The sequence below is a fragment of the Penicillium samsonianum genome, assembly GCF_028829775.1.
Source record: "Penicillium samsonianum strain IBT 33392 chromosome Unknown utg000007l_segment0_segment0, whole genome shotgun sequence".
Classification (NCBI taxonomy): domain Eukaryota; kingdom Fungi; phylum Ascomycota; class Eurotiomycetes; order Eurotiales; family Aspergillaceae; genus Penicillium; species Penicillium samsonianum.
This window is the reverse complement of record NW_026643265.1, coordinates 1,115,307-1,136,809: the sequence shown is the minus strand read 5'-3', so window position 1 is coordinate 1,136,809 and position 21,503 is coordinate 1,115,307. Positions and strand designations below refer to the sequence as shown.

Sequence of the window (21,503 nt, the reverse complement as noted above, 5' to 3'; positions counted from 1 at the left end):
CGTGACTTCCAAGGTTTGGGCGTCACCGCCCCCACGTGGTGTATGTTGTATGCCAGGTGCTTTAGCTCTAGATATCTAAATTCACTAAATTTTTTAAGAGGTCTATATATCCTTTGAATGTGACTGGTTGCAAATAATTTCAAAATATAATATTTCTATATTTGTTATATAAATTCTTTCAGTTGCCCGCTTTGTAAGGAAAACCGGAGACTGAGGTCTCCCCCAAACTTGGAAAACTCCGGGTTCAAACACACCTTTGAAGACATCAGACTCACCGTGTCTCAAATTCTCCCCCTGAGTCGAAGTACGCGTTTCCTGTAAGTCAATGTGAATTGCGTTCTTAGTTCTTATTGCCTATGGAGGGGTATCAAGTGTATCAATTTTCTATCCCCAAATTTCTGCTCGCCACCCCACCTATGTCACTTATCCTTGTCGATATGTCGCATGTCTGCTGGATATGTCCTTTCAGGACATGATTTCGAAAAGATCTGCCTGTTGCTGCTTTTGTTCCCATTCTATTCGAACTCAGGTCGGGGTGGATATTCTCATCCGAGTTGTGGTTGTTGTACTTGTTATCAAACGATTCCTTGAACATCCATCGTGAACGTGCTTATGTGCTCACGACTATATCAAATCTATACTCAAGGGACAAGAATTGCTAATGAAAACAACCAGACTGTCAAGCTTACGGCGAAATATCTTCACTGGGTCTTCCCCATTGATCAATATGTCGCCCTCGGTGAAGAACAGTCACTTCAAACTGCTCCAGCAGTTCAAGCCTGATTACTCGCCGAGCGAGTTCACTCAGTATGAATCACAGCGCACCGGCATGAGAGTGGTCGTTATCGACCAGCCGGGTCCCAAAGTGAACGGTTACTTTGTGCTTGCCACCGAAATCCACGATGATTCGGGTGCTCCTCACACTCTGGAGCACTTGTGCTTCATGGGTTCCCGCAATTACCGCTACAAGGGCTTCCTGGACAAGCTGGCTACCCGCGTGTACTCCAGCACCAATGCCTGGACGGCAACTGATCACACTGCCTACACTCTGGATACTGCAGGCTGGGAAGGCTTCGCTCGTATCCTGCCAATCTACCTGGAGCATGTGATTGCTCCTACTCTGACTGACGAAGGCTGCTACACTGAAGTTCACCACGTCGATGGCTCTGGAAATGATGCCGGTGTCGTGTATTCCGAGATGCAGGGTGTGCAGAACAATGCCGCTGAGCTGATCGACCTGGCTGCCCGGCGATTGACCTACCCGCCTGGTGTGGGCTTCCGCTATGAGACAGGAGGTATGATGGAACAGCTTCGTGTCTTGCCTGCGGAACGCATTCGCGAGTTCCATCGTGAGATGTATCAGCCCAAGAACCTGTGCCTGATCCTCACCGGAGAAGTTGATCAGGACAACATGTTGGATATCTTGGATAAGTTCGAGGACACTATCTTGGATGTCATTCCTAGCCCAGAGGCACCATTTAAGAGACCTTGGGTGGATTCCAAGCGGGCTCCCTACTTGGAGAAATCCGTTATTCAGAAGGTTGAGTTCCCCGAGGAGGATGAATCATTTGGTGAAATCGAAATTCGATTCATGGGACCCGACTGCACTGATCCCATCCTATGTAAGGCCCAAAACCCCACCATTTGAGATAAAATACTTACGGTATCATAGCCGGGGCGCTTAATGTGTCCCTTTTGTACCTGGCCGGTTCATCTGCAGCTCTGCTAGAGAACATCATTGTTGAGAAAGAACAACTCGCTAGTGCCGTTTACTATGCAACTGAGGACCACCCTAGCATGGAGGTTCGTTTCACGTTGACCAGCGTGGAAACAGAAAAGTTGGAGGACGTTGAGAAGAGATTCTTTGAGATCCTCCAAAATGCGATGGCCAAGGAATTGGATCTGAAGTACTTGAAAGAGTGTATCGCCCGACAGCGCCGAACCTGGAAGTTCTCGACTGAGTCTTCTGCCTCTTCGTTCGCAGAGTACGTTATCTCTGATTTCCTGTTCGGAAGGCGCGATGGCTCGACTTTGATGGATGTCGCAACTCTGAAGGAATATGATGTCCTTGAGACCTGGTCCGAGGACCAGTGGCGCTCTTTCATCAAGAAATGGATCTCGGATGCGGCCCATGTCACTATTTTGGGTATCCCGTCCCAGAAGATGTCCGCCACACTGAAAAAGGACGAGGAGGACCGGGCCGCTGCGCAGAAGGAGCGTCTCGGCGAGAAGGGCCTGAAGGAGCTTGCCGACAAACTCGAAAAGGCCAAGGCAGAGAACGACAAGGAGATTCCGCAGGAATTGCTAGAGAAGTTCGCTATCCCCGGAACTGAGTCAATCCACTTCATGGAGACCAGTACGGCTCGTTCAGGTGCTGCCCTGAAGGCTGGACGCCCCGACAACAAGGTCCAACCCATTGTTGATGCCGACAAGTCTGACCAGTCCCTTTTCATCCACTTCGAGCACATCCCTAGTAGCTTTGTCCAGCTTTCGGTTCTCATCTCAGCTGACTCTGTTCCCGTTCAGTTGCGTCCATTGCTGTCCATCTACACCGAGGCGTTCTTCAACATTCCGGTGCAGCGTGATGGCAAGACAATTGACTTTGAGCAGGTCGTAGTGGAATTAGAGAGAGACACCGTCGGATACTCGATGGAGACTGCTCGCGGTCTTGGAAACTCGGAGATGCTCCGTATCTCCTTCCAGGTCGAGCTGGAGAAGTATGCGAACGCCGTCGCCTGGCTGCAGGAGCTGTGCTGGAAGTCCGTCTTCGACGTGGAGAGACTCCGGGCTATCAACTCCCGTCTCTTGGCCGATGTGCCCGACTCCAAGCGCAGTGGTGACGATATGCTTGCTGCTGCACATGTGATGGTTCACTACGCGGAGGAGTCGATCACCCGTGCTCGTTCTACTTTGGTCAAGGCTCGTTACCTCAAGCGCGTCAAGCGTCTGCTCGCTGAGAAGCCCGAGGAAATCGTGAGCCGCATGGAGGAGATCCGCAACTCGCTCTTCCAGCCCGACAACGTGCGCATCATTGTCATTGCCGACCTCGAGAAACTCCAGAACCCTGTCTCGGCCTGGAAGCCCTTCGCCGAGACCCTGGGCACCAGCACTGAGTTGCGGCCTATCACTGACCGGCGATCCCGGCTGAGCGATGCCGGCAAGAACATTGGCGGCAAGTCTTACATTGTCCCCATGCCGACTGTCGACTCGTCTTTCGCCTACGCCACTGCCCGTGGTCTGGACTCGTACGATTCCCCAGACCTGCCCGCACTGCTGGTTGCGATTTCGTACATGAACGCTGTCGAGGGTCCCCTCTGGGTTGCAGTCCGCGGCACCGGTCTCGCGTACGGCACTAACTTCGGTTACAACATCGACACTGGCTTTGTCAACTTCGACGTGTACCGGTCCCCGAACGCCCACAAGGCGTTCGAGTCTAGCAAGCTGATTGTTGAGAACTATCTGTCGGGTGCTACGCCTTTCGATCCTTTGATGCTGGAGGGTGCTATCAGCAGCATCGTGGTCAACTACGCCAATGAGCAGATGACTGCCGCCAATGCTGCCCAGGGCAGTTTCATCCGCCAGGTCGTGCGCAACTTGCCCAGCGACTATAAGGAGAAGATGCTCAAGAATGTGCGCGCTATCACCACCGACCAAATCAAGGGTGCTCTGCGTAAGATCATCTTGCCGTTGTTTGATCCGAAAACTGCAAACATGGTTGTCACCTGCGCGACTGTGCTGGAAGAGGTGAGTTGTTCCCCGGTCTTCAATTTGTAGATATGGATTGCTAACTTTTGATTGCGAATAGACCATCAAGCAAGGCTTTGAAACTTCGGGCTTCACCCCCACAGTTCAGCCTCTTAAGGAATTCGAGGACGACTATGGTCTGAAGGTTGGCGACGAGGAAGAAGAAGATGAGGATGATGACGAAGATGATGACGAGGACTCCGAGACCGGATCGGAGGATAGCGACGACGAAAGTGACGACGAGTGATGTGTTTGATGAACGATCTATACATGGGTAGCGAGGTAGACCACATAGACGGAATTGTGGTGTCAAGAGACTCTACATAACCTAGACAGTGATGAATCTACTCTTTTACTTGCTGCAAACAAGCTGCAACTCCGTAAACACCGAGCACTCGACTGAAACAAACAAAGCTGAAAAATTCGCACTATATGAAATGTAGTCACACACATCCTCAAGAGAGGTAAATATGGTACACGCCAGACAAGACCCGCCAGCAACCGTCTTGCCTGAACCCGGATCCAATCTTGAAGACTGCAATAGTTCCAAGAATGGATAAATCGGTAATTCCCCCCTACTTCCTTCCCACCATCGCCGTGAGCCGGTATGGATTCCAATCAATCTAACCCACCCCGTTCCTCTGTGGTATAAATCCCGTCATCTTCCACAACCCCGAACGATTCAAAGGTCGGAACCGAAAAGAATAAAATTACCAACTCAACTCCTTCCGGCCCTTAAGAGTCCTCCGGATAAGAGTCTTGCGCCCATTTCTATCCTTCTTGCGCGCCAGGTATCCATGGCGGCGCTTTTGGACCCGTCGTGACGGGCGGAACGTCACACGGCGCACGCCTAAGGAGGCACTTGCGGAGAACGAGCGGGACTGCGAGGGTGCCTTCTGGGAGAGGAGTGATGATAGGGGTGAGAAGGCGGAGGCGGTTGCGGTTGTGGTTGGCGAGGAGAGGCGGGCGCCGAGTGTTCGCGAGGGTTGGAAGCGGGTTGGCGTGGAGAGGAGGGAGGAAAAGGATCGGGATGAGAGCATTGTGGAGGGTGTGCTTAGTTGTTGCGGGATTTGGGCGAATCTGTTGGCGGGTGGAGTAGAGCTGTTAGCTGTCTGTTTGGTTTCGAGACTGGAAAGGTTGTTGACTGCTTTGCGTACCTGTTCATCGGGGTCCGCATGGTTGATGTGGTAGCCCGGAAGGTTGAGGGCAAGGCCCTGGCGCGGAGGCAGAACATTTTGAGGACCCTGGCGTTGTTTGGAGGGCAATTGAGGTGGGGTGGGAGAGCTTTCTGAAGTTGGAGATCGAGTGAGGCCTGGTGGACAAGACGCGGCGTCGGAAGACAGAAAATTAAGCGCGGAGCCGCTGGCACGGACCCGCCTAGAGATGTATGGCTACAATATTGTACGGTAATTACTTGGGATATATAGAGGATGAAATTGGGTTGGTTTTGAGTGTAGAATCTACTTACAGTCCTACAACTACCATATAACTATGTTCGTTTAGCTATCTAAATATCGAACTATAGTTTCAGCGCATCCCGTTAAGAAGACCTACCCGATCGGGACTAGCGTCACCGAACTTTTTTGATCTCGAGATGCGAAATGCTGAAACGTCGCTCGTGCAACTCTCCGTCCTGCTCGCAAGTCACACCGAACTCGAGAGAACCTCTACTCCCAGCTCTGACAATCTCACCACCGGGACAAAACCACTCCATAATCGCCGCCCCCCACCGCCCTACAACCTCAAAAATCACCCTCTACACCCGGCGAAGAATACCAATTCCACCAAAATGGCAACCCAAGGCCCCCAGGCCCTGCCCCCAGTCACAGTGCAAAGCACACAGACCATCAGCCAGTCCGCAGCGCAGGAATTCCTAGCCGCCTACCTGGACCGCGCCGCGACAGACCCATCGCTGCAACCCAACGCCAGCATCAGTGAGCACGGCCCCGTCTCACGGACGACCGCAGCAGCGCCGAACCTGATCCTCCACAACCTGAAGCGTGTGCAAGCGGGTCTGGCTGGCGAGCTCCTCGGTCGCGATCTAACTGTCGCGAAGCAGAACCCAGGAGAGGATTATTTGGATGTTGCTGCGGGTATTCCGCAGACCAACAACCATGATCAGCTGGACGATAGCAATGATCTTATCATGAATGACGCCGAGTTTGGTATGGAGGCTGAGGCTTTCGCGGATCAGGAGGGCGGTATTGATAAGGAAGAGCGCAAGCGGAAGAAGAAGGAGAGACGGTTGGCGGAGAAGAAGGGCAAGGCCCAGGCGAAGGCTGAAGAATCCGATTGAGTGTGGTGTGGGTATATATTTGGTTGTGGGCGTTGCTGCATTGGGTCGGAGTCTCTTTTCTTTCATTCGTTCTATTGCTCTATTACTCTGGGCTGGGTTGGGTTTTGGACGTACAAAAAAGTACTGCTCGCATTTCATGTCTGGACAAAAAGTGTCATTTAGAGTTTAGACGGATTGCTACAATCCAATCAATACATAATGGAACATTTCCAAGCCTCGCTTTTGCTTCTCAAAATTGGTGCTCCAACATGTCCCTGGCACAAAAAAGTCATGTCCATATCATATGAAGATCGCCAGCATAACACGCATCCGGTTTACAGCTCGCGGTCCGCGGCCTTGACGGGCTTCTCACTGTCCTCCTCCTTGCTGCTGGTAACCTTACCACCCTTCCAGCCAAGCGCAGCGAGACGCTCGGTGAGAATGGGGTGGGAGTAGTGGTAGCTAGCATAAATCGGATCGGCATCCATAGTGCTCAGGTTCTGGATCTGGAGCTTCAGGAGCGAGGAAGCGAGCTTGTCGGAGTAACCAAGGTTCTGGGCAAATGTATCTGTGGAATATTGTTAGTAAACCTAATGGTATATGTGATAGATCGAACGGAACATACCGGCCTCGAATTCGAACTTCCGGCTGAGGATATTCATGAGAAGCTTCACGACAGCATCCATAGGAGCCAGGGCGTCGGAGAAGAGCAGGAAACCAATCATGATAGGCTGTTCGTTGATGAATCCGAAGGACTGGTAAAGCGACTTGTTGTTGACAAAGACAGAGAACAGAGCGAAGATGTAGAACATGTGGGCCTAAATTGCATAGTTAGTGATAATTCACCAAAAGGGCAAATGAGCAAATTCGTACCTGGGCAATGCCGAACAGCTTGGTGGTGTGGCTGAGGCTCCAGTGGCCAAGCTCATGGCCCAGCACAGCAACAACCTCCTCGGGCTCGGTCTTCTCAATCAGAGTATCGTAGATGACAATGTGCTTCTTCCATGGCAGACCGTAGAAGTAGGCATTGCTGTGGGCACTACGCTTGCTGCCGTCAATGACATGCAGCTCGGAGAGAGGGAAGTTGAGTCTCTTGGCCAGGTTCTCGACACCGGTCTTGAGTTCGCCGGGCTGAAGAGGCGAGAGCTTGTTGAACAGAGGCAGAATCGCAATGGGGTAGATAGTAATGGCGAAGACCTGAAGGAAGACACCGAAGAGCCAGAGGTAGTAGTAGAACGAGCTGTCAAACTTCTGAACAATCTTAAGAATGGCAGTGATAATAGGAGTTCCCAAAACAATGCCAAGCATCTGACCCTTGAGCATATCCGTAACCCAAAGCTTGACCGTCTGCTTATTGAAACCGAACTTCTCCTCGAGCACAAACGTGTTGTAGTAGGAGGTGGGCAGCGAGAGGATAGTGCTTAGAATGTTGAAACCGAAGAAGAATACCAATGTTTGACAGATTTCGCCTTGGAAGCGACCGGGGAGGTACCGAGCCAGCACCAAACCACTGAGGCCCCAGATCTTGGGGAGGACATCGCCGTAAATGAATGCAAGGTTTTGGATTTGACCGTAAAGACCGGAGACGAAGCTGAACTTGGCCTTTGCGCGACCGTATGCCTATAATAATATTCCAATGAGCCTCTGTCTATGGTATAATGCTCGGTCATCGGGGCCATACCTGACTCTGGTCGAAGACCTTCTGGGTAACCTCCCCTGCGAGAACCTGGGGAGGCTTTGTTCGTTGCAAAAACTTGTATTGCCTAAGTGAGAGGAAACCTTCAAGGACGAACTGGCCCAGTGAAAAGCCAACAAGCACGTTCTTCCATGGGAAGAGCGGGCGATCCAGCAAGCGCGCCAATTGCTAGAGGGAGACAGTCATTAGCGACGTGGCCACGGGAGAAAGCATATTCACCATGTAAACATGATAATATCTCAATCAAGTCAACTTACCTCGAGGATATACATGATTGAAATCGCGCAACTAGGCGAAGAAAGAGGACGTTGTTCAAGGCAGAAGATGCTACTTTGTTATTATCGGCAGCCTTAGTCAGACCTCATGCATGACTCGGGATCATTCCATGGGGCCCTACCTAACGCAACGTGGATCTCAGGAATTGGGTCTATTAATTAATTAATTAGAGAGTTGTTTATTTTAGGTCAAATATCTAAGATGCGATATGAGGAGTAAATAGGAGTAAATTGGATTTTAAACATTTAAGGTAAATAACTTGTGCTGATGATGCATTGCTGAAAGTCTTCGGGGCTGCTATAACGGTCGATCAGGACTGTACTCGAGGAATGTAGATGCCATCTATATTTGAATGCTAGTATCGCTTGAGTCTCTCTGTATATAACAATGCTTGGTGGCTTAGTGCGCATGGTCATCACGTTGCGAGGTATGACGAGTGGTCGTAGTCGATGTCGTGGAATATATACATCCCGACATGCGAACTATATATATAGTGGGAGCATCTACCCTCATTCGCAAATGTTTTTTATTTTACCAGACGAAGAGCCCACTTGTAAGTCGATTAAACATGCAGAAGCTCTTAAATTGTGCCGGCCCTAATTTCCCTGCATTTTAAACCACAGACCTGTATAGGCCTATCTACATAAGATCCGATGATGCAGACAAAAAAATGAGCAATGAACAGGAAACCTCTTGAAAACAACTCCTTCGTACGATGGAAATAAAAAGCACATATCTTATTCGCCGACTTCACCTGCATCCCGTTCGTCGTCCGTCCCTCAGATCAAACCCTAGCACGCAGTCGCGGACCAAATAAAGTGGTCGCTGACATGCATGAGGCAGGGAAACAAACCGATCAAGGTGGCGACAATACAGGATTGCATGTCTCCTCCATCTCTCTATTCAGTCGGGGGGAATCAGTTAAATCACGTCTTTAATTTTCCGACTCGTCATGACCATAAACTTTTTTGCAATCATAGATCGCAAGACTCGTGTTCGAGGGTTGGTGGGGTGAGATCGTTGTCCGGGGATATAGCAAAGATTTATGTGCAAATCATATTCTCCGACATAACGGGCCTCATTCCCCAAGCTCCCCATTTCGAACTGGGAAATCGTTCAAAGGATTGCTTTACTGCTGCACAGGCTCGAGGGTGTTACCACTGCGAATTGAAATAGTCAGCATTTGTCACCAGAAGTAATACCAAACCCGTAAACTTACGCAACAATGTTGGCCCATCCAATCAAACGCCAGTGCTTCTCAATTCTGCGACTAATGGCGATCTTCTCGCCAACCTCAGTACAGGCGGGACTGGTCAAGCTGAGCTTAGCGGCATCGGCCTTGACACCGAGGACCTTAGCACCAGTAGCGGTGGAACCGATGTTAACCATCAGGACTTCGTTCTTGGCAAGCTTGGCAACCTTGGCCTGCTTGCCGTCGGCGGTCTTGACACCCAGAAGGCGGCGGAGCAGGAAGTAGTTGACCTCAATCTCAGTGTAGATGGCAGGGAGACGGCCACGGTGGCCGAGAACGAAACCGACAAGACGATCGGCACGGCAAAGAGTGGGGTCGACACGGGTACCGACACCGATCAAACCACCGGGAACGGCAAACTTGAGGTCATTGTGCTCAGCGAAGAGAGACACAATGCGGGAGAAAATGGGACGGCACTGGATCTTGCCCTGCTCGTCCTTGGTGACGAGACCGGGGCGGATCTCGATCTCATCGTTCAGCTTTACGACACCGGTAAGGATGGAACCACCGGCAACACCACCCTTGAGCTCATCGATCTCAGCACCGGGCTTGTTGACATCGAATGAACGAATGATCATCATGTGAGGCGTAGCCTCGAAGTTGCGAAGAGGAATAGGGATCGTCTGGACAAGTGCCTCATTGACAGCATCGATGTTGTACTTCAGCTGTGCGGAAATGGGGATAACGGGCGAGCCATCAGCAACGGTACCACGGATGAACTTGAGAATCGACTGGTAGTGTTCGAGGGCATTATCGCTTCGCATGAGGTCAACTGTTTTATTTCCAAACGTCAGTGCCTCGTTTCATCGGCAGTTTGCAAGAAATATGACTTTACCCTTATTTTGGAGAATGACAATGTGGTTGAGCTTCATGATCTCAATGGCGGCCAAATGCTCCGAAGTCTGCGGTTGGGGGCAAGTTTCGTTTCCGGCAATCAAGAGGAGAGCGGCATCCTAGTAAACCGATGTTAGCTTATCACCAATCCCTTGAAATCCCAATTGCTGCAGTGGGGGATGAAACATACCATGACCGCGGCTCCTGAAAGCATAGTGCTCATCTGTGCAAAGCTGATTAGCATCAACTCCCAAAAGAGAAGCTGAATTTCCCAAGATGCGCAAGGGTATGAATACTAACCAGAATATCGTGACCTATGATTGAAGATTAGCGGTGTTCCAACTTTGGACAGAGACAGATCTAGCGAACATACCAGGGCAATCGACGAAACTTTTTTTTTGGAATCGAAGGTTAGCTTATACTCAATAAATAAAGGGGGAACCTCTAGGTTTGAGGTAGACTGGGGATTGATGATACCTGAGGTGACGCTGTATCAGAGGTTAGATTAGGATTACTTGAGGAAAGGCTCTGAGTTGGACTTCAGAGGGGACGGAGCAGGAGTACATACCAGCAACTGGTAACGGCCTTGACATCCTTCGCGCTCACAAGGCGGGTCAATCTCCTTCTCACTCTTGAAACTCTTGTAACATGTGGGCCGAGGGCACTCGGGGCTGTCACACTTGTAGATCTTCGCGTTGGCGTAACCAAGCTTAATGGTAATGTTGCGCTCAAGCTCGTTCTTGAAGCGGACGGTTTGAACCTCAGAAATGGCCTTGACGACGGTGGATTTGCCGCTAGAATTATATTAGTATGCGTGTAGGAAGAGAAATGCGAGAGAGGGTGTCTCACTGAGCGACATGTCCGATCGTGCCTTATAATCACGTCAGTAAATTTGTTACATAGCAAAATGGAACCCAATGAATGAAGTGCATTTCTGAACGCAGAGACTTTCAAAAATCGACAATCACATACCGATGTTCTGAGTAGCTTGCCGAGCAATAATCTCAGGCGAAAGAGGCGTCAATTTTGACAGGTCGAGGGTTTCCGGGTTAGGCTGCTCGGGGAGTTCTGGGCGCTTCGGTTGAGGAGCAGATTCAGCCTTCTTCATGGCAGACTTGAGAGGCTTCTCCTCTTGCTCAAGGGGCTCCTGGTCCTCGACCTCTCCGCGAGCATTGTGGGCATCGAGTAAAGGTGAGCCGGGCTGGGATCCCTCGTCGGAGAAATCGCCGTTGGAAGCCATATTTGCGAAATGGAATAGAAAATCAACTCGCGATCAGCAGCAGCGTTGAATGAAAACGCAAGTGGTTAGACGAAGCTGTTGGAACGGTGGAAGGTGGAAGGTCGGATGAAAATTGCTTCCCGCGGGCGATATGATAATGGAAGAATGTAGGTGGGGGATTGTGTGTAGTGGAGAGCCGGGCGGTGTCTAGATGGCAACTCTACATTTCTTCTACGTTATAACGGGTTTAGTAAATATATTAGATATATAATTCACTTGGGCGTTTGTTTCAGTCATTCTATACAGTTTTTATGTTGTGTCTTGGTTTATTGTGGGTGATTCATTCATCTTTGTCTAAGAAAATCCTTGACGACTAATATAGCTACACCAGCAGGTGCGCCACACCGGGTTTATTGAGCAGTGATGGGTAGTAACATATTAATTCATTCTTAGTTGAGTTGAAGTTTCGGATTTAAAAGAAGAAATATTCCAAAACATAATCATAATTATTTTCTAGGGCAATAGACTCAGTTTTTTTTTTCATACTCATGATACATTGGTTGCCACTGGGGATCTATTTGACGGCACAAAGGGTATAACAGTTGAGAGCAATGAGACGTTACTCATCGTCACTATCACTCGATGACTCCACTTCCTCTTCAGAGTCGTCTTCGGAGTCTACCAGTGTAGACGGATCCTCCGCAGGCAACATGACGAAGGCAGCCATGCATGTGATGCGGTTACCGGTTTCATTGGTGGCCAAGAGCTTTCCAATTTGAGTCGTATCCTTCTTTTCTTGCTTTGCGGCGGAAACTTCTTTCCCACCAACCTTCCAAACACGGACGACTCCGTCACTGTTGGCGGTGACGACCAAGAAGTCGTTGCGGAATTCCTTTGCTTGACCTTCAAGGCTGAGGATTTCGAAATCCTTGATGCGCCCAGGGAACCCAGCTTGCTTTCCACCAAGCTGAGCAACAGGGGTACCATGGGGAATTGAGCATTCAGTATCATCCTCCGCTTGTTTCAGTTCTTTGGTCGAATAGAAGATCACTCGGCCATCCTCAGTAGAGACAGCCAGGAAATCTTCCTTTTCGCCACCCTTCAAAGGCAAGGAAACATACTTCATCTGGTGAAGTTTGCTCCGCGGGCTAGGAACAACTCTGCATCTTGGAATCGAGTCCTGTGCTAATAGTTAGAAACTTGATCAATGGGTATACCATTCAGATAACTTACGATTCCGAACACGACTGCACCCCATTCGAAAGCAACAGCGAACTCCTCTCCCTCAGAGTCCCATGCAATGCGCCGACCTTCTCCAGTGCTCCATCTCGACTCCTTCACACCTTGTAGGACTTCCCTGGTGAAGTTCAACACACCAGCCTTTCTGCCGGTCACGAGATTCCACAACCTCATACATTTCTCTCCTCGACCAACACTCAGCATCAGCTTCATACTGGGGTGCACCGCAAAGTGGTTCACTCCAGACGGAGCAGCTCCGGGAGGCGCCGTGTCACCGCTTGGTCGACCTTGAATTTTTGGGTTTGGTGCTTTGATAGTTGATACGACGGTCCAGTCACGGGTCTTGGAGACAGAGATTGAGTTGTCCTCTCCGGCTGCGAGTAACTTGGTCCGCGAAGGGAAACTCAACGAGGTAATACTGGCAGTGTGGTGCAGCAATGACCCTAGCTCACGGTTCCGGGGGTTTTCGAGGATCTTGTTTCCGGCGAAGGTCGGAACGGATGGATAGTCTTCATTCACGGCAGGGGGTGCGGCGGAGATCGAATACAAGTTGATGCGCTCATCTGTACTACCACTGGCCAGCATCACCTTTTGGGCATCGACGGGGTCGGTGGGCTTAGGTAGTGGCGACAATGCTAGACAACGAATTGCAGATCCATGGGCTTCGAATAAGAAAGTATCCATGCATTGGATGGCCGAAGAGTCAGCCTCAGCCTTTGCTTTCAGGCTGGAGGCTGGGATGCCGACTGTGAAGCCATGGAGCACTCGCTCATAAGAGCCTGTGACAACTTGGACAGTGAAAGCTGCATCGGGAGTCTCTGAGGGAGCAGGGTCGGATTTGGTAGTCTTGGGAGGAGTACCGGCGGTCTTGTCCTCCTTGGGGGCATCGGTTCTCTTGCGTTTCACCATGATTGCTCAAATAATGATTGTGGTTTGTTATATTGTAGATTTTGAAAGCTTGATCTGGAGGGCGGACAAGTCTTTTTTCTTGATTTTCTGCCGGCGGTTTATCGGCCGCCTTGATAGGAAATTGATGCCTGAGCCGAGCGCCTTATCGCCATAAATATGAGGTGTCGAATATGTTCTGAAGCCTGAGGCCTCACATACACAAGCGGAGAACAACTTAAAAATCAGAATAATAATACAGTGCGTTACCAGTTGATGAGGGCAGCCTTTTTGAAACACAGAAGTCTTTGACAACCATATAATAGCTCATTAAAGTAGATATTATTCTTGCATCCCCGTTAATAACGCATTTTATTTTTCTTCCATCATCAAAGGGAATTCTTATGAAGTACCAGGTACCTGGCCAAGCCGTGTATTTTTTATAGAGGGAGCGAGTAACTTGGTTGTACCTAAACCAACATCCTTCCCGTTCTTCCACATTTTTCATACCGCCCTGTAACCTCATTTTCACCCCCTTCGAAAAGATCCTGCTTTAGGTGCTTTTCATCGCCTCCTACCCTCCACCCATCTTTTTCATCTTTTTCGAGCGATTTTTTCCATCTGGATGACCTCGCTTGATCAGTTCCCCTTGTTCCCGCGTTAATCGGATGCTGCGTTCCGAAGCTAGACTCCATGCTCCGTGACGAGCTCCTACGATCTAAAAACGATGAGATCGCGTAAGTATTAATTTTTTTTCGCGACGCGAATTCCATTGGGAAGCCTAGAAAATGATGAATGTGTCGCTAATTTGGTGGTTAGAAACTGTTTGTCGCGCAGAAAGCGCAAGCTCAGCGCATTGTACCTAGCCACGGTCGGGTTTGGCGCGACCGAGGACGCTCATTACCACCAGAAAGAACAGGCCTTCCTCGACGCCAATGATCTCTCCAAGTAAGTGCAATCGCCTTGTTACTCTACTAGTGGAATTTACTTTTTTATTTAATCATCTTGGTTTATAATTTCTCAATGCTGATTCCCTATCTAGAGGTCGTTATTTCAATGAAGCTACTCTTCCACCGCCAACCCATGCGCGCGCGCGCTCACCAAGTCGAAATGCAATCCCCCCGACAACAGCTGCCAGCACCAGTGCCAAACCTGTGGCTGGGATCACTCCATTATTAACCGTCGATGGCGGAGCTCCGACTGCGACCGAGCTTCAACAGCGCGGAACGCCTGTTCTAGACCAGCCTCGGACCGCGACACCTAATCTCCCGCCTGCCTCCGTGGATACTACCGGAACACGTCGGCCCTCAGTGCCAGCCATCAGCCCTATGCTGCCAAAGGATCTCAACGTGCCACCGATCGCTGTGCAGTCACTCGACTCATTGCGCCCCGACCAAAAAGTTAGTGTACCGGTAGCAGAAACGCCGCTTAGTGCCTACGACCATGATGCACATCAAGCGAAGATCTCTCCCCGCGTGTCGAAGCCAGTTGCGACTGGGGTTCCATCCCTGGACATTCCCTCCGACCCTCTTCGAAAGAAACACGAAGCACGACCCTCTCTTACCTTGGGGCCATCTCAACACGAACAACCACCATCACCCGCCTCCTCCATTGACCCCTACACTAATAATACCCCCGTTCCCGTTGCCGCATCACCCGACACAAGCCCCGCAGAAGAAGCGAGTGAGGATGTTGGGGCAATTGATCGCCCAAAACACAAGCATGACCGATCTGCCCATGCTAGGCCGAGCTTGGTTCCCTTGACCCCGGACGAGCAATTGCGCCTCGAAGAAGCTCAGTCGAAACCTGATAAGCCCTTCAGTGATGTGATCACCGACCTACCTACATCGAAAGAGGTGATTCTGGAGAGCGTGGATACCGGTGCCGATACAGATCGCATGGATATCGACCAGGAACATGCCCCCATCCCTTCTGAAGCAAAACTACCACAGGAACCCGAGACGATTGTGCGAGACTCGTTGTCACCAACCGCACAAGCTGAAGCCGCTGCAGATTCAGCTGCCGAGACTCCCACGGCCAAAAAGCTTTCTATCGCGCCTACTCAACCTGGCTCAACGCAACCAGAGCGCATGACCACTCGGGTATCATCAGGAGCTATCCGACACAAGTCTGTTTCAGAGATCCTCGGAGAAACCCCTAAGAGTGTCGCTCATGATAGAAGCCACCCACCTACCCCATCTGATCAAGGCTCTCCTGATTCTGTTGCAAGAATGCGCTTCAAGGACCGGAAGGAACGAGAGAAGGAGAGAAGCCGACTCTCGACCGTTGTGTTTCCCAAACAGCCAGCCCAGCAGGAGAAAGCCGACTCTATGGACCTGACGCACAGAGACATGGATGCGGTTGCCAAGCTGAATGAGGAGCAAGACTATCTTTTCACATTATTCTTGAACAGAGCGTACGCTCCTCCCCGGGGAACGAACCTTAATACTCTGCTGGCATCCGCGCACAAGACTTTGAGTACTGGCAATCATATGCTTGAATACCAAGAACAGATGGATTGCCGTACTCTCCGGCGCATATATGCTCTTCAAAATGCCAATCGATGGCCATTACGGCAATTAAAACGCTCCGTTGAACCTCCCCGCCAGGGAACACATTGGGATGTTGTTTTAGATCACATGAAGTGGATGCGAACCGACTTCCGTGAGGAGAGAAAGTGGAAGATTGCTGCTGCAAAGAGTTGTGCGGATTGGTGCGCAGAATATGTCAACAGCGACGTGGAACACCGGACTCTACTCCGTGTTCAAGCAAAGATCCCAACGTCAACTCTGGCAGAAAAGGATTCCTCAAAGGCCGGTCTTAGCCCACCCTCCGACGACGTTGGTGATGAAGTGTTCGGTGTTTCTCATCCCACTCCGGATCTCATCCCATCCGCCGAGGAGGAATCAGTCAGTGACGGGTTCAATGATGAGCCTCGACACGACATTCATGACACAGTCGCCCCTGCTGCTATTTTCTCTTTGGGCTCGGATGAGTTCAACTTCTCAATTGACATGACCCCCGCCGCCGAAAAGCTATTGGACGAACTGCCGATATATGGACCACTCCAGATCGCCCCCGGCACAAACGCACCGGCATTCAAAATCTCGCCTGACACAGTTTGGAAAACGGAACTACTACCAGTGTCCAAATTTGCATCGGCGAAGATTAGCTTCCACGACGACGATCATCCTCGGAAACGGAGCCGATATGACTACTCTCAGTACGGCAATGATTCGGATAATCGCATCACCGAATTGGCACCCGAGCAGACAAACGTTGCGCTGTTCCGACCAGAGAACAAGCCCATCCGTGATCGGATTCACCCTGGCCATCAATTCCGACCTCCAACTGAACACCCCATGCCATCTGTTGGTTTCTTTGAATCACGCTCGTCTTCGCAATGGACTTACGCTGAAGATGATGAACTCCGACGCTTGGTCAAGGACTACTCTTACAACTGGTCTCTTATTTCCAGCTGTCTTACCCCGTCATCACTCTTCACCTCTGGCGCCGAGAGACGGACTCCTTGGGAATGTTTCGAGCGATGGGTAGGACTCGAAGGTCTTCCTGCAGATATGTCCAAAACTCAATACTTCCGAGCTTACCACCAGAGGCTTGAGACTGCCCAACGCACTGTTTTGGCCCAGCAGCAGGCTGCCCAGCAACAGCAGCAACAACAACAGCAGCAGCAAGGCGCCAATGCTCAGCCTCAGCCACCTGTCCGCCGGAGGACTACTCAGCCTCTTCGGGTTGACCGGAGACGATCTTCCAAGCATCTTGCTCTGCTTGATGCCATGCGAAAGCTGGCCAAGAAGCGGGAAACTATGCTTCAGAAACAGCAGCATGGTATGTTTGAAATAGAAGCAGGCTACCTCGTGCTAAGGACTCTACTGACATTTAATCCTTAGCTTCCCACCTCGCTTCATTGCGGAAAGCCAATGAGGCTAATCAGCCCAAGCCTCCGATCTCGTCACCGGCTGAGTTCAGCCGGTTGAAGTACGACAGAGAGATGAAGCTGCAGGAAAGGCAGGAACAGTACCGCCAGCAAATGATTGCGCAGCAAAGAGTGAGTGGTCGTTAACGTCCCTACCTGGCAGCACTGTGGCTCATCCCCCATATAGGCTAGTCTCGCAGCGCAGCGTTCCGGTCAAGTACCTAACCAGCAGCAAATGATGAATGCGCCGGGGCGTAACAACACCATGCCCCCCACTTCCAATCCTAGCCTACCAGGTGGAACCCCGAACGGAATGACAAACGGCATCCCTGCTAGTGCCGGTGTCAATCAAGCCCGCCCCCTTCCAATGCAGAACATGCCTAATGGTGCACAGCCCAATGGCCAGATGTCTAATGGAATGGCCATGAAGATGATGCCGCAAGCTCAAATGCAGCAAACACCAGGGGCACGACCAGGCCTGCCAATGCAAGCCTCTCCTGATAACACGCGCGTGATTCGAGAAGCCAATCGATTGCAGGAGCAGCAGCGTCTTCTCCAGTCTCGGCAACAGCAGCAGCACCCTCCTCAGCAGGGCCAGCAATTCCACAACCCGCAATTCGGGTCTCAGGGATCGCCGAACTTGAACATGTCGAATGTTAATGGTACTCCTAATAACTCTGCTATGATGGCTGCCCTCCAAAACCAAGGGGGAATGCAGAGTCCGTCGTTCCACGGTAGTACACCGCAAGGCGTCTCAACCCCATCACCTCGTATGGGCCAGCCCAATCCTCTTTCGAGCGGTGTTGTGCCCCAAATCAGCACTCTCCAAAGCCAGATTCAACGCACGAACCCGAATATGCCCCCCGAGCAAGTGACCAAGCTGGCTACGGATAGACTCAACCAGTATCAGCAGCAGCAACAGCAGCGCTTGTCCCAACAAGCAGCGATGAATGCTGCTGCAGGTAGCATCAATGCAAATGCCGTTCAGGCTAACTACCAAGTTCCCCACGAGGCTAGTTATCAGGCCCCGAACGGTGGTGCTGCAATGCAGGTTCCTCAAAACCAAGGATTCTCCCCAATGATGCGGGTCCCCCAGTCCGGTCAGCAAAACCGCGTTGGTCCGACTAGCTCACCTGCCATGAACGGTGCCGCACCCCTGCCCAGCCGCAGCGCTACTCCTCAAAACCAGCGCAGCGGCAGTGCCCAAGCTGGCGCCGTTCAAGGTTCCAGCAAGAGCCCGCATGCTCCGGCAGCTCAGACCGCGACCAGCTAGGAGCTTGCTCAACTTGTCCCTTTCTCCTCCCCTGCAATACCCTTGCAAGACCATTTTTCCTCCCCACTTTACGTTCGTCTGTACATACTTACACAAACCCTTACGCTGATTTATTTTTTAAACCTTGTCCTTGACCGTTGACTCGGATTCTCGCGCTACACCTACACCTACGCACCTACACATCTACACCTACCCCATTTGTTGACCTCTACCGCATGCGTGCTCTTTTTTTTTTTTTTGGCTTGTTGAAAAGGATGTTCATTATTTACTTGAACTTGATATGCACTGGCTCTTTTTACACCAGTGCTTGGGCTTGTATCATTGGGAATAGGCGAAACTGGGGCGGATTACTCTAGGAAATGATATGAATTGTATGATTAGTTTGGAGTTTGTTTTTCACGGGACCTCGGGACTTCTGTGTAGTTACATTTGTAGAGTTATACCACTGAGATAAGAAGGGTAGCGCTTGCCAACAAGCCTGTTCCTTCCACCTGTCTCCCCGACAACTTGCAGTCCCCCCGGCTATTTCTATCGACGCCATATGACCTGTCTTAGCTCGCTGCAAAACCCCCCATGAGACCTCCCAATCACTGAGCTGTGACAGAATGGCGAACCACACATCTTTAGGCCGGAGTATAAGGTTGTGGTGATGACTATAGGCGTGGAACACGGCCCAGACAAAGCCATTTTCGGATGCGGAGATGTGAGATGTGTCGAAGAAATCTTGGATGAATGAGTTCCCCATTAACTTTTCACTGCCGCTATGCTTCTTTGGACATAAAGAGTGTTGAGAGTGTTGAGAAGAGAAAAGAGAGAAGAGAAGAGAAGGTGAAGATGTCCCTAAACCTTATGGAAATATAGGGCTTAGTACATAAGGAAGGTACCATGGATATCTTGCACTAGAACCTTTTTCAAGGTTCTTTTCTTTATGTCATGGATGTATCATTACTCTTACACCTTGGCCAGGTGATATTCAGTAAATATTTACTGATTTATATGCTGGCTATAGGCCCTGAGAGGCCCAAACAAAAATGCCCAATATACCCACTTGTCGCCCTTCAGTAATCACTTGATCGGCAAGCGCTCGTCCATCTCACATTCAGACAACAGTACATGCGCAGAATTCCCATCTCCCGTAAGACCAGCCTTGTTCAGGCGACGAGCCTTCTTGATAAGCCGACCCGGGTGATAAATGATCAATAGAAACATGGTAAAAAACATCAAAAAGGCATCAAACACATAGATATACGCCTCCTTGGTATTGACATCGGTTGTCTGACCGGCCCCAAATTGAATAGTCCGCACCAGGTTGCGCAGCATCAAAGCAAAGCAAGAAATGTAGATTGCCCACATGTATCGCTGCCAGGGTAGGTCAGGATTCTGATTGAGAAGGGGCGTAGGCGTTTGTCTAAGACGCCGATGAAATTTGGCCGCAATCAGCACAAAACAGGCAAAGACAATCAAGGAGAAGATCAAGCCAGTCAAAACGACCTTTTTGCCAATATCCATAACCTGCTGATCCCCGGTAACTTGGACGCCCGCACCACCCAGTTGTGTACAGAAGCAGAGCACATCGTTCATGACAAAGACAAAGGTGAGCCATTTGGGACGCATGCTTGAAAGGTGTTCAGCGCCGAAGGAGCGGACAATGCGGCCGAGGACCATATAGACGGTGGCTGCCACAAGAGGTGGTGCGCATAGAATGAGCATCTCCTGCAAAGCCCACGACTTGATCTCAAATCGAGACTGGTGTGACCATGCTCGGCCGTAGTAGCCGAATGTCTCACCTGGTTTCATTCATCGTTAGCCACAAATTCTCCTCTTTTGTGGAAGGGGGCTGTCATCATACAAATTCCTCCTAGTACCAGTGGGATAAAATAGGCAGCGCGGAAGGGAAATATCAATATGATATGGGCAAGGGTTGAAACCCCAAAGAGTCCCATGAAGGCATACCCAGCCGTGGCAGATGGCGTGTAGGGATAGAACTCTACCCAGGGATCAGTTCCATTTTTGCCGGCGTGAAAAACAATGTCCATATTGGTGATTCCAACAGAGTGTAGTCTTTTTATTCTAAAGAAAAGGTGGGATTTACAGGGACTTTAAACATCTAATGCTGTTGTACCTTTAGGGCTCTTTCTAGATTCCCAATTGGGGAATTTCTGAACGAATACGCCCTGATGTGGGGCATCTCCCGGGCTCCACTTGGATTATGCTTCTTTTGTCCTATGATGCTTGTCTGTTCGGCATATTTTTAGAGATACCACTATGTATGCTAGCGGGAGAGAGATGAAAAGCTAGGCTGCCTAATAGATCCATGGATATCTTGAAACAGACCTACCTAAAGATAGTTCCGGCAAAAATGGACTACAAGATGGAACTGCATAACTGGACTGTGGAGAAGTCTAATATTAAACCTGTCTCTTGGTCAATTAGTGGCTCTTATGTATTTCGTTACTTTACTTGAATTCCCGAGAAGCGACGTTAACAAACTCAGGGCTGAATGATGAAAAGGGAGATTTGATTACGAGTACGTTCAAAACTCCTGATTAGGCCCAGATCATCCTGATGATTGCAGTATCCCTTCCTTATCTGGCCGTCTGGAAGTGTAGCCTATTGCCTTTGGTTGCTTTGGATCAATGGAATTCCGATCTCAACAAAGGTCTTACGTTGGTGAATGTCTGTTGAGGCATAAAAGGTGGTTTTTGTAACAGCGTTTCACATATTATATATACATAATGAGCTGTATGTATTGTACATTTAGCTAATAGTTTGTCTCAGACACTCAATTTCTGGCGAAGAACCACCAACAAATATTCGCGAGTTGTATGTAGAGTTGTAGAGTAGGTTGGATTACCGCTGTCCCTACAAAATCT

The 21,503-nt window shown here is 50.1% G+C and overlaps 8 protein-coding genes across 8 annotated transcripts; 3 read left to right on the top strand and 5 right to left on the bottom strand.

Annotated features, from left to right (window-relative positions):
• Positions 1-727: 727 nt before the first annotated feature.
• Positions 728-3,991, top strand: N7471_011258 (putative zinc metalloprotease; the record flags this gene model as incomplete). Its single annotated transcript, XM_057283977.1, has 3 exons — positions 728-1,622; positions 1,673-3,744; positions 3,806-3,991. 3 exons carry the CDS (start codon positions 728-730, stop codon positions 3,989-3,991), a joined length of 3,153 nt encoding a protein of 1,050 aa, XP_057130243.1.
• Positions 3,992-4,454: 463 nt separating this feature from the next.
• Positions 4,455-4,978, bottom strand: N7471_011257 (mitochondrial 54S ribosomal protein bL34m; the record flags this gene model as incomplete). Its single annotated transcript, XM_057283976.1, has 2 exons — positions 4,455-4,824; positions 4,902-4,978. 2 exons carry the CDS (start codon positions 4,976-4,978, stop codon positions 4,455-4,457), a joined length of 447 nt encoding a protein of 148 aa, XP_057130242.1.
• Positions 4,979-5,338: 360 nt separating this feature from the next.
• Positions 5,339-6,040, top strand: N7471_011256 (uncharacterized protein; the record flags this gene model as incomplete). The annotated part of the gene is made up of 1 exon (XM_057283975.1): positions 5,339-6,040. The coding sequence occupies one exon, from the start codon at positions 5,339-5,341 to the stop codon at positions 6,038-6,040; it is 702 nt and encodes a 233-aa protein (XP_057130241.1).
• Positions 6,041-6,354: 314 nt separating this feature from the next.
• N7471_011255 (zinc metalloprotease) lies at positions 6,355-7,987 on the bottom strand (the record flags this gene model as incomplete). Its single annotated transcript, XM_057283974.1, has 5 exons — positions 6,355-6,587; positions 6,645-6,837; positions 6,893-7,639; positions 7,701-7,883; positions 7,973-7,987. 5 exons carry the CDS (start codon positions 7,985-7,987, stop codon positions 6,355-6,357), a joined length of 1,371 nt encoding a protein of 456 aa, XP_057130240.1.
• Positions 7,988-9,120: 1,133 nt separating this feature from the next.
• N7471_011254 (translation initiation factor eIF2 subunit gamma) lies at positions 9,121-11,317 on the bottom strand (the record flags this gene model as incomplete). Its single annotated transcript, XM_057283973.1, has 10 exons — positions 9,121-9,151; positions 9,211-10,015; positions 10,079-10,196; positions 10,268-10,300; positions 10,378-10,391; positions 10,451-10,467; positions 10,555-10,565; positions 10,646-10,871; positions 10,927-10,948; positions 11,050-11,317. 10 exons carry the CDS (start codon positions 11,315-11,317, stop codon positions 9,121-9,123), a joined length of 1,545 nt encoding a protein of 514 aa, XP_057130239.1.
• A 598-nt stretch (positions 11,318-11,915) lies between these two features.
• N7471_011253 (putative 60S ribosome biogenesis protein Mak11) lies at positions 11,916-13,444 on the bottom strand (the record flags this gene model as incomplete). The annotated part of the gene is made up of 2 exons (XM_057283972.1): positions 11,916-12,476; positions 12,530-13,444. The coding sequence occupies 2 exons, from the start codon at positions 13,442-13,444 to the stop codon at positions 11,916-11,918; spliced, it is 1,476 nt and encodes a 491-aa protein (XP_057130238.1).
• Positions 13,445-14,113: 669 nt separating this feature from the next.
• Positions 14,114-18,630, top strand: eaf1 (MYB and HSA domain protein; the record flags this gene model as incomplete). Its single annotated transcript, XM_057283971.1, has 5 exons — positions 14,114-14,157; positions 14,240-14,368; positions 14,463-17,269; positions 17,332-17,489; positions 17,545-18,630. The coding sequence occupies 5 exons, from the start codon at positions 14,114-14,116 to the stop codon at positions 18,628-18,630; spliced, it is 4,224 nt and encodes a 1,407-aa protein (XP_057130237.1).
• A 1,065-nt stretch (positions 18,631-19,695) lies between these two features.
• On the bottom strand, positions 19,696-20,666 carry N7471_011251 (RTA1 domain-containing protein; the record flags this gene model as incomplete). The annotated part of the gene is made up of 2 exons (XM_057283970.1): positions 19,696-20,417; positions 20,480-20,666. The coding sequence occupies 2 exons, from the start codon at positions 20,664-20,666 to the stop codon at positions 19,696-19,698; spliced, it is 909 nt and encodes a 302-aa protein (XP_057130236.1).
• Between the last annotated feature and the right edge of the window lie 837 nt (positions 20,667-21,503).